The following is a 15,287-nucleotide window of genomic DNA, read 5'->3' as shown; positions in this document are numbered from 1 at the left end:
GAAAAATAAATTGGAAAAAAATGCATTCCCATTCATAAAGTCAAGTAACAATTGTAATACGAACCGACAGAAGAACGTTGCTATCCGTAAGCCAATTATTACCAGTTTACAACAGTAACCTTTTACATGAATATTATTGTACTATATGTCCAAGCCGTCCGCAAGCTTATTAACAATTATTACATGAAACAATAAAGATCATACATCTAATTCGTTAATGCCAGATAATGGCTCAAAAAGAAAATCCACTTCGCTGATGTCAACATCATCCAATGCAGAAGGTTTCCATTTTGGGTTCTGTGATATCATCAAATTCAAATCACGAGGTTAGTCTCAGGAAAATAGTTCATGGCCTTTGCAACAGGGCAAACGTTCAAAGCATGAAAAACGTAATAAAAAAACTCCATCTAATGCTGATGTAGAAGCTTCATTAGAATCACGCTTGGATACAATGCGACCAAATTGAATTTTGCAACAAGCATGAAATTAGCTATAAACATGAAATTATCAGGCTTTCCCTCCATACAAGCTAATGAAACAACACATCTGGAGGCAGATCACAGAACAGTGAGAACAGGACATGAATGTTGCTCCTAGATCATCAAAACAAGCAACCTACGCAAAGTGGGAAAGGTCAGACAATGACAAAGAAAGTTCAGGGAGGATATGGAGTGTCTTAAGAGGAACTGGTAATTACAGAAAACCATAATTATTATGGATAGGCAGATAGCATAGCTCTCTAGCAAGAGACCATCCAGAAAAGAGAGCTACTAAAGAATTTTGCTTGCTGACCAAAATGTTGGGATGTGACTGCAACTGCAGAATGGAAAATATAGTTCAAAAGATGCGCTTGAAAGTTCTTAAAGAAAAAAGCAGGTTCTGCAACCGATCAACATTCATGCAATCATACAACAGTTACATGCTCATAACTCAGAATATAATGGAATGCAGAACCTGGTCTTTGTCCACAAGGACTGCTCGAACACCTTCAGTAAAATCATCCCTCACAGCACTCCTCAGAGCGATCCGATATTCAGTCTTCATAACACCCGTTAACTAAGAAAATAATTACCAACGGATGAAAGAAAGGAAAAAGTTCAGAATAACAATCTGATCTTCAGGGTTCACGTAGACTGAATAATGTGGCATAAGAGAGTGAAAATGATCAACCCAGTTTCAACTCACTGTAGAAAGATGATGTCCGGCGATCCCTTTTGCAGATGCCACCTTGGAAAAGTATCTCTCTGTCAAGCAAAGAGAAAAAGGAGCACCTTTGCTCAATCCAGCAAGTGCTTCTTTAGCCCAGTCTGCAACTGCAAGAAAAACGATTGACAGATAATAAATCTCCCAGAAGTAACATATTTGGCATAATCCCAGCCTCACAAGCATCTAATGGTTCATCCAGTTTAAAATTAGTCACACTAATATGACCAAAAGAAAAGGGAAAAATAAGCCTGCATTTTCATCAAACTTCAGTTAAAATTGAGCTTGCAACAAGTTAAAATCAGTTTGAAAATTTTTTTAACAGATGGTGCAGGGAAATTTGACCAGAGCTCTCATCTATATTTTCCCTTGGTCCACTGAACTATAAAAGTTCAAATGGAAAGCAACATACCACTTACGATTTACAACTGGAGAGGTTAAAATTCATCTAGGAACATCGAGAGTTTAAAACGCTTGTGCTTCACAACATGAAAATGTTTCAAGTGCTAGACCAAGTCTGTCTTCCCCAGGCACTGTTGTTCCCCTATCATGGTCTTCCCTGGCCATGGGCTCCAGGAAAAGGCAGCTCTTTCGTATGACGAAATGAAAACTGATTTGATTAGGAGGAAGGAAGTTGTGCATGATCTAAAGCTACTACCCAGTGTTTTTTCAAAATAACAAGCACATGCTACAGATCGATAGAGTATTTTGAACCAACAGTGTCTTTTTGAATCATGTATATTAAGTGCCGTAGTGGAAGGGAGTGTGTTGCCAGAAACTATGCTTCGGAAGCACAAAGCTTGATCTCAAAGTACGTCCAAATATGCTAATTTTGCAAGGGATAGACAAAACATGCTTCTTCATTGCTTATGTCTCTGAAGAAACCTTATTTGACACTCTCCTCTGTAGCAGTATAATCTATTTTATTTCCTTTTTTCTTCTGTTTTTTTGTTGTTTCCAACATGCTTCCTAGCTTTTGGCCTGACCTTCCATAGCAACACTAAGGAAGCTAACCTTTTTCACTTCTGATTCATTTCTGCTTCAATTCCCACATGTTTGATATTCATTTCTCTCTTCTCACTTCCTAAAAACTTCCACGTGCTTCATTTCTTGTTTCTACTTCCTGTCTCCTTTCTGCTTCTCAAAACAATTTCCTGGTATCAAAGTGCTACAGCTGCACAAGCGACTAATATAGACACCTGCTTAAGACCATGAAACTGGCAAACCATGAAATTAAAAAGATAGTTTGTCAAAATTACCAGCTATCTTGAACACGGCAGCTGTACAAAAATGACTTGTAAGAAAGCACTAGGGCTGGAATACCATTTTACGTGGTTGTTTACTCACTCACTCCCTCATCCTTCATTACAGAGTCACTTGTTGGGTTGGCTGTTAATGGTTGTGGGGCTGAAAAATCATGAGGTTCTCTCAACAGACACAGTTGCATACACATTGTTTTCCCTTGCAAAGAACCTGAATAAAATATTAAATATGACAGTGGAAAAAATTTAGAAAAACGTCCACTAAATTTTCAAAAGGTGAAATTTCACCATAAGAATAAGAAATTGAGTTCTTCTCAAGCTGTTTCAAACTTTAAAATAACCCTAGTGTTGCACCTACCCTAGGTTGTTTAGAGGGTGGTGCACGTTTGGTGCCTACTATGGAGCCCCTTCTACATTTTAGGGGGAGAGCCTTTGGCTTTTTTGAACAATTCTATTGTCATCATTCACGTTTTTTTTTCCAATTCCTCCCTTACAGCAGACAGGTTTCATTTTCACATATGAAGGGCATTTTCGTCATTTCTGGGCCTGAACACATTGCCCCATGTTGGAACCCAAAAAAATTTGACCTCCTACATAGTTTGTTCCCGAGAAAAAATAACCATTGGAGACTGAAGGTAATTTTCCTGCATGTGGACTGTCATACATGAATTCTATCCCTTTGGTCCATAAAACCATCTAAGATAAGAAATCAGTAGGGGTTGTTTCCCTAGAAAATAGTTACTAACTCTGTCACACGGATACGTGGGTTTAGCCCACATATCCATATCCGATACGCGGACATGCGTATCCAGGTACGGGATACGGGTGGGATACACCAAAAAATAAACTATTATATTTTTTTTTTTTCATTTTATCATTTTTTTGTGATGCATCCAATTATGTCCATGAACAATCCTTTCAAATACTCAGCACTTTTGTGGTAAAACAAACTTTATTATAAAAGTGAGCTATTAATTTAATGTTTTTTTTTTCATTTTATTATTTTTGAGAATATAAAATTTGCCGTATCCGCATATCCAAAATTTTCAAAATTGCCGTGTCCGTACCCGTATCGCCGTACCCGTATCATACCCGCACCCATGTGACATAGGTTACTAATAATGCTTTTACAATTTGTTGGCAGGGTATTTCATGGGAATTTTCCTAAAAAAATTGTCTTTCTCCTAAAATTCTTGAAAATTTTAAACATTCAAAACTAAAAAAGTATGACTGTAGTAGAAAAATTATGAAATAAAAAAAAAACCACAAAAATAACTATTTAAAAGTTAATATGAAAACAAGAAACAACAATAATAGAAAATGTTACCTCAAATATACAAAATGAACTTTTTAAAAAACTAGCAGAAAGTTGTGATACTACCACAGTAAATTGTGATTATATCAACATATATCCTTTTGCTGCATGTTGAAAAATATCACAACATTTGCCAATATAATTAGGTGGTTCAAGAATGTTTTTCAAAGTTTTGAAGATATTTGTGATATTTCTTAGAAGGCTAGAATTAGGGCCGCACTAAAGGATCATTGGACTCCAAAGGCCAACAATATCAACTTATCAAATCATCTATTGCACCTCCATTAGATCAAGTGGTTCAAACAAAATAAAATAACAAAGGATGGATAACAGAATCCCTCGTAGTCGTTGACCTTTTAGGCTTTTACATAACAGCATTGCTAAGGGGCAAAGGAAGCCTGCATTACTCTATACTTCATTAATACTCAAAAGTGAAGGCAAGGTTTATAGAGTAACTCATTTATCAATACATAAATCATGCCCCTAGTTTTAGTAAGATTCACTGGAACCAAATTGCCAAAGAGATTATGGCATTAACGATGTTATCACTTACATGAAATAGGATTAAACAGTGAAGAAACAATAACGATGATGTCAAAATATATGATTGTACATATAGATGCTGGCATTGAGGATATCAACACTTAAACAAAATGGGTTTAATCGATGAACTATAAGCACAATGTCCTTGCAAAAAGTTTATTATTGCCTGCCCTTTGAGAAAGCAATCAAAAGAAATGGAGGTTGTGAACAAGTCATTTGACAGGGCACGTCACAGACCTTCGCTAACTGGCATTTATCAGAACAGCAAGTAAACTATGCACAATAAAACAGTAACATCCACTCAATACTGCATTTTTCAATACAATAAATCCTACTTCTGCTCACTAATGCTCATTAAGTACATAACTAGGATTGCAGGTAACAGGAACCTCATGAAAGAAATTAGATATTACAGTTCTTGCTAATAAAACCCAACACTGTATAAATGACAGAATGCTCCTGTCGCCATGAGCAGTACAAAATGATGAGAACACACTCATAGCAAAATGAGGAGACACCTACTTGTCCTATCAATTTTTTGTAACTATACTAATGTAAAGAAGACAATTTTCCTATATATTAGCTTGCACATAAATCTGACAGCATATGCTTCACTCTTTGAAAAAGCTGCAAAAGATTTTTAAAAAATAGTTGCATCTAGACAAACACCAGCACAAGACACTGAACAGAATTAAGCAGAATATAACTCCACAATTAGGAACTGATATGAACAACTTACCTTTCACATCATCACCAAGTTCGTGCTGCTTCAACTCTTGCACTATTTCTGTCACTGGTTTATGAGACCCAAAAGTAGAAGCTATCTGTGGAAGAAGAACTTGTAGTTGAGCGTCAGATTCAGGCTTCTTGCTATATTCAGCCAACAATGCCTGCACCTCCTTGTGGGGATCATCAGAACTGCAAATACAAAACAGAATATATGAGAACCACGTCAAACATATGTTCATTTAGAAGACTTAGAACACAAAACAAATGGTGAACCGAGAAATACAAGCTTGTTCCAAGAAGGGCTCCCTTTAGTGACTCCAAGCTTCCAGAAGGGACATAATGAGTTCCCAGACCCACAAACAGAGCATCAGCAGGAGTTGAAACCCTCTTTCCAGTCAGTCCAAGATAAGCACCTACAACAAAAATGAACCGTCTCAATCCGCACATGCTCAACTACACATGTACATGAATGACAAAGTACAATCGCGTGCATGTATATTTACATACATGTACATATTTATATGTTACAAGCAAATATATGCAATAAAGGCACACATTGGTCCATATGCCATTGTTCTTTATGCATGCACCGGTGGCTTTCAGCTAAATGCAAAACATATAAACTTGTTTTATATATGTACCGACGTTTATGCTTGTATTTCTACTAGTAAAAGCTCCTGCAATGCAAGTAAGAATAAAATATTGGAAAAAAATTATCAAGAAAAATGTAAAGTTTGATGGAGTCTATTCATTCTAAATGTACTTAGGAACACTTCGGAGTACAAAGTTTGGAATATTGAGAAAAAAATTGTTGAAATCTATTTAAATTATATTTTCTAAATGAACTAAACTACTTAGTGCTAAAACGAGAAAGAATACCTCAGTTATTAACTATAAAGAATACCTCAGTTATTAACTATACCTGAATGGATGATATAACAAATATGAAACCATTACGACGATCTATGAATATGGAAATTTTTAAAATCAACAATATTCAATAACATTCACTGTTCTTAATGTTATCTGTAACATAATATCAAGATTTTAATTTGGATACAATTAAAGATCAGCAACATAATAGCATGCAAGACAATGAAGATAATGCTTACGATGATGTATATAGAAATGCACCATGTACATGGCACACTTTTCCACCATATGCTCAACCAATGCATGGAGAGGTCCTAATTCAAAAAGCCAAGACAATATTGCACCATGTATTTACAATGGGCATCACCCAGCAGCTATGTCACACAGGTACTCCTCTTAAGGAGGAGTACCCGTATGGTATGGGTACGGGTACGAGTACGGCCCTGGTGCGGTCAACGCAGTACCGGGTACGGTCAACGTACCCGGGATCATTTTTGTCTATTTTCAAACTCGGTCAACTTTGACCAAGTCCAAAGTTGTCCAGTTTTTGAGTTGAAAATTAAAAATCCCCCTCTCTTTTCTTGTTTCCTTTTTCACTCTAAACATTTCTTGTACATAGTTCCTCACAACTTTTCATTTAAAGTCTTCCATACAATGTTTCGAAAATCCATTCCTTCTCTATAACTTGACTCTCCGATAATAGTGTGAGCCATAACCATAGCGATGTCAATATATCTTAAAAGCGTGACATGTTGCTCCTTCTAATCTTGATGATGCGACAGAGAATCAAGAAAGTTGATATATTTGTATGTTAATTACTTCCATACTGTGTTTTGTGAATATGTTATTCATTTTGAAATTTTTTGACATATATATATATATGTGTGTGTGTGTGTGTGTCCGCGTGTGTGTACGGCCATACCCCCGCACCCAAATTTTTTGAAAATGGTCTGTACCCGGACCGGTATCCGTACCCGTACCTATGTGACATAGCCCAACAGAGACTACTGTGAAAACAAATTTTTGGCAACATATATTAGAGAGAGAGAGCTATAAAAGTGAGTTTCTATGTTGAATCAATGATAATGATGATTAGTAACCGACTTCATGCTATTAAATTTGGCAAATTACTAATAAAGAACAAATTAATGGACAGAAAGCTAAAACTTTTGATTGGTTAAAAAGAGGGGTTTTGGTCGAATTGAAGTGTGTTTCTCTCCCTAACAATTTGTGTATGTATATATAGATGCTTTATTGATATTGGAGGCATATTTCAAGGTATAAGATGCATTTAACCATATCATATACCATCACAAGACAACCAAAAAAGTTTACAAACATGAAGAAAATTAAAACCCAAAAGTATTTTATAAATTGTGCACAAGAAAAAAAAAAATTGACGGAAATGAAAACAAAATAAGCTAAAATTTATAAAATGGACAACCAGAAAACATTTTCAAACATGAATACAAACAAAACTCAAAAGCATTTTATAAATTGTACACAAGTAATTAAAAGTTTTGAGTGATGTTAACATAAATTAAGCTAAAAGCACAAGATGGAAATGAACAATATGAAGAGATAAGTAACAGTTCGCATATAATATATTTGCAAATGTAGTTTTGTATGTATGTACATGTCCTTATTTGTTTATACATCAAATATATGTTTTCTTTGACAAAAAGAAAAGCATGAAGTCTTAAGACAGCAAACTATACAAGGGTCATACAACAAGGGAACTTTAAGAACCAAACTATAAAGATTAAAACATTACATCATCACAAACATACTGCAAGAGATCAAAGAGAACAAAGTAGTCAAAGCTACAATAACGAGGATGACCAATTACAAAAGGAAAAAATAATGCATGAACTTGTAACAACTGGGAAACATGTTGTGGCAAAATGTAGTAATGAGAATGGCAATGACTAAGTTATAACCTTAACTGAAATCATTGTAACAAATATGACCACTTTCCTCAAAATATTGCATTAAAGCAGAAAATAAGGAAAATGGAAGATTGTGAAGAAGTCATGATATTTTTTAAAATATGTTCAGAAGAAGGATATTGTGTTTTTTTCAATCTTTGTTGTGACAATTTCCTGTTTCTTGACACACACACAGACACACACACACACATATATATAGTTATATATATATATATGTGTATATATGTATGTACGTATGTATTGTATGCATGTGTACACGTTTTGGGTTCCTTTCAGTATTTCAATAACTAGTTTGAATTTTTATTGATGATTGTGTAAGAAAAATAGTAGAAAACTCATGTTCTCACAACTTCTTTTATTATTATTTTATATTTTCTAACTTTTTGAATTCCAACATAAACAAACTTTCTAATTAATAGCTGAGCAAAACCTTACCCATGAAAACCACAAATGATATTCGTGACACAAAACAAACAAAAGTTCACATACATTATAAGCACTAAAATATTGACCATTTAGGGGGAAAAAAGGCTATTAAACAAAGTAACCAACCCTATTAGTTAACAGTATAAAGAGATCCTTAATGCCACTTACTACCACTTTCTCAGAATTAAAAGACGAAACAACTGACAGTCATTCTTTTTCATTCGATCATGACTATTGTTCATAAGGTAAGAATCCTGGCTTATGCATAGGAAAAGAAGGCTCTCAGCAGAATATTATATGCTGAGAAAGTCTTAACTGAAGATCTTGGAAAAAGGATGACTCCAACAATTTTTTTTTAAGTTATAAAAAAGTGAAGCATTATGTGCTACAGCATGTTACATGGCATATGAAAGGGGAGGTAAGACAGGTTCCAGAGAATCTAGACGTTTCATTTCAAAAGGAGAGGAGTGTATTGTACCATAAAAACAAATTGTATAAATTATCAAATTATAGGCTTTTACATGATTACATCATTGACTTTCATGCAACACAATAACGGGAAGAAAGGAATAACAATTCACTGCCTTCAAGAATGAAGTTTAATGGATAGCATGAAAAACACGAATCTGAAACAGGAGACCAATTTTTGACAAAACTACCCTATGTTATAACAACAATCAACTATGTTCTTATTTCATAATATACAATGCATGCCTAACAACCAAAATAATTAAAGAACAAACATCTATTTCTGTACACTAAAACATATTAGCAAAGCACATAGTACACTATATGTACAGTGACCTTGTGTTGAGTCTTTTGAAACCCTTTTTTAGACCAAAACCAGTAGCTGAAAGACGTGCAGAAACTAGAACTAGAAGGCTTATCAGTGCTAGGAAACAAGGCCTTGTCACAACCTTCAAATCAAGAAGAAAAATGGAAGAGAAACAGACAAACGCAGAAGAATACAGGTAGCGTTTGATAAGCTGGAATTTTACTGTAGCACAAGAAAAATAATTCAAATTTTCAAATTTTTTCCAGTTTCATCAAACATGGAAATTTTTTTTTTACCGTTGGGGCTCAAAACGGAACAATATTTCCGGAAATATTATTCCAGATGAGAGACGGAATAATATTTCCGGTTTTTTTTTTTTTACCGTTGGGGAGGAAGAAGGGGCGGGGAGGAAGGAGGGAGGAAGAAGAAAGGAGGGAGGAGGAAGAAGGAGGAAAAGGAAGGAGAAGAAGGGAAGAAGGAAGGAGAAGAAGGGAAGAAGGGAAAGGGGGAAGGAGAAAGGGGAAGGAGGAAGGAGAAAGGGGAAGGAGGAAGGAGAAAGGAGGAAGGAGAAAGGGGAAGGAGGAACGGGGAAGGAGGAAGGAGGAACGGGGAAGGAGGAAGGAGAAAGGGGGAAGGGGAAGGAGGAACGGGGAAGGAGGAACGGGGAAGGAGGAAGGAGAGAAGAAGGGAAGGAGGTGGAGGAGGAAGAAAGGAAGGAGGAAGAAGGAAGAAAGGAGGAGGAAGAAAGGGAAGAAGGGAAGGAGGCGGAGGCGGAGGCGGAAGAAGGGAAGGAGGGAGGAGAAAGGAGGGAGGAGGAAGAAAAGGAAGGAGGCGGGGGAGAGGGAAGGAGGCGGAGGCGGACGAAGGGAAGGCGGCGCTTTTCCATTTCCACTGATTCTTCTTCTCTTGTCATCAAACGCAGAAATTTATTTTCAGAAAAATAATTTCAAATTAACAAACACAACATAGTTTTGGAAATCTAGAATTTTATTTCTCAAAAACCAATTCCAGAAATATATTTCTGGATCCAGAAACATATTTCTGGCCATCAAACACTACCACAAGGATTTATGTGGTTTAGAGAGTCCAAAGAGTCATCCTACGTCCACTGCCGAAGAAGAATTTTTCCACTAGTTTAAAAGCCATTACAAGAGTTATTGTACTATTCCAAATACAGACGTCTAGGGGGAACTTGCCACAGCATAAATTTTAACAATATACCCTTTTCCCCAACGTAAGGACAAGGGATAGCCAGTCAAGAAAGGGAATAGGCTCCAACTCGTCCAACAATCAGGCATCTAAACATACCTACTGCTCCTTCTCCTGGACTTTTAGCTGCTATATATGAAAACCCCACATCAGGAAACAAACCAATTCCATTTTCTGGCATTGCAAGAAGAGTTTTCTGAGAAAAGAAAATGAGGAATTGGTAGTCAGAAAATGGAAGGACCAGCATCTAAACTTAAACTAGTAATTTTTCATCTCAATCATACAGTTAGTAAAACTGTAAAACAGATGGCTTACCTCTGTGACAACTCGGTATTGGCCATGACCAGAAAGACCAATTCCAAATCCCATTGTCACACCATCCATAAAAGATATATAAGGCTTTTTGTATCCAGCAATTTTACATATGAGAGAATATTCTGCAGCAAACACCTGCCACAGAAAAAAAGCTAGCATTATTTAATGACATGAGACAAATTATACATGGCCCTCTCACACATGAGACATGATAAGCTTGACTAGTACATGTCAACACAAATTCATTCAAAAAGCTTATAATGCAAATACATACATGCAGATATATTAGTTATGTAAAATAACTTAGTTATGTACTTATTTTATACTCGTACAAAGAGAACTAGTAAATGGCAATGAAGTTATAATAAATTAGTTTTGCACAATAAACAACAAAAGATTATCAAGATATCAACTGCATTACTGAAATTTCTAACAACAAAATAAACAAGTTTTATCAACTATAGCACGGTTCACCATATTGAACTCAATGCTTCAGTAAAATTTGATATACAACTAAAATTGGGAGGAACAGTTGGATGCAGCTCACAACATCTTGCCCCACCCAACACTGCTGACTTTGAAAATGGCATCAAAAAACCATACAATAAACAGAAGATGCCTTCACTTGGGTGCAGCAATCTCTCAGACGAATCTTTGCCCTTAGATAAGAAGTTACTAATTATGAACCACAAAGACTTCAAAGAAACCTAAAACTGTAAGAACTGATGCAATAAGTACTACTGCCATGATGCCATCAAAAAACTGAAGACTGAAGAGCTTCGTATTGTGATTCCATGAACATGTTGCAATCAGTTTTTTTTTTTTTTTTGGTAGACTGCAATCAGGTGCGCTGTCAAAGCAGATTTATTACATACAAATTAGAATATGTCCAATTGTTTCATCAGCCAAAAATTAACTGATGGGATCAGTCGCACTTATACTGTTGAAGTTATGGTAGGCATGTTTGGTCTCCTTAGGCATGTCTAGCCAAGTGCATAGGTGGCTGCCTAAGTGGGAACCACCCAAGCTTACTTCTTTACTTTGTTTGCACACACCCATACACACACATGCACACACATACATATATTATCATTACTTTTTAATCACGCCCATAAGTTAAGTTATCTGTTTTTCATATTTAAAGTTATTTTTCATTTTCATGTGCTTTTTCAAAATCAAATGGGTTCCATCTTTGCTCAATTTTTGTCCATATTTAAATTTATTTGGTGTTCTTATCTTTGAGTGCATTATTTAGGTCTTACCCAATGCTAAACCCACAGACTAGGTCTTTCAAGGGGCTGGCCACCTAGGCTGGCTAGCACCTCAACTACTTAGGTCACATTTATATTCAATAAGATTGAAATGCTCTTTGTTTGCTTTTTGTAGAGATACACAACCTAACTAGGCAAGGCATCCCTTTACTTGAAATGGCAAAGTATGAGAAAAGACTGAAACCCTACCTAGGCCCTGACCAGCCCTCTCAGGGGCCTCACCATCTAAGCATTAATTAGCATTTTGATTACCTACATCACAACTTTTATCAGACAAATTCTGCCATGCTTTTGATTTTCTTTTTCTAGGGATGCATCAGTTTCTCTCTTAAGCCATCACTTTCATTGAAGTCATAAACAAAAAAATTATGCCAATAGGGTTACAGATCACACAACAAGACCTCATAAATTTCTGATTTAGTGCATCTGGTAGTGAGGAACTTGACATCTCCACCTGCAGAATGCACTGATGGCTTAGTTGTCTATAAATGTAAGAATGATTCCATGATGCAAGCATATAACATAATCAAAATGTGCAATCATGCAATAGGCATTCATAACAGGACACTTAAGAGGATAAAAAGGGAAACCTTCTCGACAAGCGGGGTAGTTTTGTCCTTCTGAATTTCAGCAGCAACACCCTTAATGTCCATCCCTGCGTTAGTAAGGAATGTTGCCTTCAAGAACTATGAAGCACCGCAAAGGACAATGACACAATTAAGACAATGACAAAGTGCAAATATGGAATGGAATCTATGTGGCTAAGAAACCATGGCACAAGCGGAAGAAGAAACTGAAATGTTATTAGATTAGTGAAGTAACATCTGTGATTAGCCTTCATTACCTGCTGAAAATGCTCGAGAGGTGCTGCCTTCAACCAAAACGCATTTGACATTAGAATCGACTGCCCACTGATCAAGGAAGTCTGTGTATTTTCTATCCATATCTGCATAATACAGCATAATAAGAAATCCAGTTTCGCCTTGTGATTTAAAAACAAATTTTTTAAAGGGTTTAACATATTTCACGTATTGCACATTTCATGGAATAATCATAATATTCATGTTCTGACATAGTCACAGTCACACGAATAACATAATAGGCTTTCTTTTCAGTTCTATAGGCGTATAAATCATCTGTCTCTACAGAGACAAGAAGTATGAAACATGTGAATACCGTAACTGCATTATATACAGCACATTCCTATTTCTTGACCGGGAAAGAATGATCTATTTGCATTCCATTTCTCCCAACAAATAACATAACGGGCTTAAACTTCAAAATATAACCATAAGATTTCTTGTATCTCCACAAAGGATGACACGGCTGTGCATAAAAACAATTCGCCTTAGGAGACAAATAAATGCATGCGAACACGCTCTGAATACGTGTCTGAATAGAAAAATAAATTTCTTCATAAGGAATTGAAGTTGATAAGCAAGAAAGTGCTGGTAGCTTCAAACTTCCTAATGCAAACCGTGGTTTATAAAAAAAAAAAATGACCAACCTGACATGACTATCTCAAAAGTCAACGCTTCCTAGAGGGTACGTGTGAGAAGCCTATTTTACAAACCACTCAGCTACCAGACAACTTTCAAAAATCAGTCAAGTCCTCCTCGTCACAGTGCAAATGAGATAATAGTTGTGAGGTCTGTTCGTCTTCCATTAACAAAAACAGGTGATACCATAGCAAGAGCATCGGAACAAAGTAAACCTGCCCACTGTAAGAATACTAAACCCCCATCAATTAGGAGTACAATTTTAACTCAACATTACTTAACTGAACTCTTTTCGGCTAATGACTAGGCAAGAAAAAAGTAACCGATACCCATAAGAACTCTAGTGAAAGGCTCAGTAAGTTGTAACACATCAATCTAGCAAATTAAACACGCAAGGAGGGCCGGAGAGAATCTCTACCAATCCCATCCCGCACTGATCAAAATTCACGGACAGAAACAGAATCCATTCATGCGCAAGAAATTGACTACATTCAGAGCCGACAGAGCGTGAATTCGCGAACTTCTTACCCACATTCATGGCATTGAGGGCCCTGGGGCGATCGAGCGTGATAACAGCGAGGCCGTTGGGGTGGACGGCACCCTTGACAAAGGCATCCGATTCGGCCATGGCGACAAAGGATCGCGGCGGGGAGGCGACGGGATAGCACCTCGACGGGGAGAAGGGCCTAGAATCTACGGCAGAGTGCAGCGGCCGGAATGGGAAAGGGAGAGAAGGGAGCAGCAAAACGCTCCAAGTGTGGCGGAGTGGCCGGAAAGGGATGATCATAGCGACAAAAATGTAGCCGGCGAGGAGCCACGCATTTATAGGCAGCAGAGGTCGTGGGCGACTCCGTCCCGCGTTGTTGGGTCGGGTCTGGTAGATCAGACCACATTCGATCCGATGTAAATGTTGTCTCTTCCTCCAACTCTTTTGAAAACTTAAAGACTTTTTTGCAAAATTAAAGTAGTGTTCGATGACCTCAAAATCTAGAATTGAAAATATTTTTTTAAAAATATATTTTTTGAAAAAATAAAATGAGAAAAAACGTTCTGATTATTATTTTGATATGTGGGTGATGATTGGGAAATAAATTTTTAGAAATTTATTACTTAATTTGATGAAAAAAACATATTTTCATATTTCCAAAAAATTATTTCTTAATTTGATATTAAACAAACATATTTCCAGATTTTCCAAAAGAGAATAAGCAACAATAACAAGCAAAAGCATAGACGCATGTGGTAAAATTCAAACATAACATGTGGTAAAATTTTCAAACACAATATGATAAGTTTTACTTGCATTAACTTTTCGGTTTACTTTCCAAATGAAGAATAACACAATTTGTAAGCACCACACCTCCGGCACTTGCTTGTTATTCTCTCTAATCTCCACCCACAAAGGATGATGACAACCTGTATAAATCATAAATTGACATCTATGACATACCCGAAATATATCATTAGTAAGGTGAATGTCCACCTGTTCAGCAACAGGTAGATGTACAACACAAAGTTACCATATGCAATGCATCTTTCGGACTCTATAAGCCACTAAGGTTCAAGCAGGATATGCTTGAAAAGATAAGCTATAAAAGATACACCATACTGAAAGTTTCAAGGTAAATATTGGTACCTAGCAAGCAAATAAATTAAACGACAAGGTGCATGTTGACAAAAGATATTATGAATAATATGATGCAACATAATTGAGAATCTTCAGGTTCTTGTATGGACAGGTGATTCCAATTGAATAAAGAGGCTTTCAAATTTCCAACATCACAAAGAAAAACAAGCAACCCCGGTTCTGTTTCCCGGGTATCATCTTATCCCCCAGCTCGAGTTTCCTCAAAGACACCATAGAAAAAGAGTTTTTCCGAAAGGTGCTCCCCTTATCAAAGGCAGGCAAATTGGCTTG

The 15,287-nt window shown here is 36.5% G+C and overlaps 1 protein-coding gene across 4 annotated transcripts; it reads right to left on the bottom strand.

Annotated features, from left to right (window-relative positions):
• Window positions 1-113: 113 nt before the first annotated feature.
• On the bottom strand, window positions 114-14,156 carry LOC116245810 (3-hydroxyisobutyryl-CoA hydrolase-like protein 4, mitochondrial). Of its 4 annotated transcripts, XM_031617378.2 has the most exons (11): window positions 13,898-14,156; window positions 12,715-12,816; window positions 12,481-12,525; window positions 12,272-12,324; window positions 10,600-10,734; window positions 10,384-10,480; window positions 5,336-5,465; window positions 5,063-5,241; window positions 1,186-1,313; window positions 955-1,056; window positions 114-297 (listed from the first exon to the last, which is right to left on the bottom strand). In XM_031617378.2, the coding sequence occupies exons 1-11, from the start codon at window positions 14,154-14,156 to the stop codon at window positions 199-201; spliced, it is 1,329 nt and encodes a 442-aa protein (XP_031473238.1). In that variant the 3' UTR covers window positions 114-198. The 4 variants fall into 4 exon arrangements, with proteins under 4 accessions (XP_031473238.1, XP_031473235.1, XP_031473236.1 ...); XM_031617375.2 differs by lacking the exon at window positions 12,272-12,324 and having other exon boundaries at window positions 12,461-12,525; XM_031617376.2 differs by lacking the exon at window positions 12,481-12,525.
• Between the last annotated feature and the right edge of the window lie 1,131 nt (window positions 14,157-15,287).

This window comes from Nymphaea colorata, chromosome 1 (genome assembly GCF_008831285.2).
Source record: "Nymphaea colorata isolate Beijing-Zhang1983 chromosome 1, ASM883128v2, whole genome shotgun sequence".
NCBI lineage: Eukaryota > Viridiplantae > Streptophyta > Magnoliopsida > Nymphaeales > Nymphaeaceae > Nymphaea > Nymphaea colorata.
The sequence above is the reverse complement of the archived record's forward strand: the minus strand, read 5'-3'. Positions and strand labels throughout refer to the sequence as shown.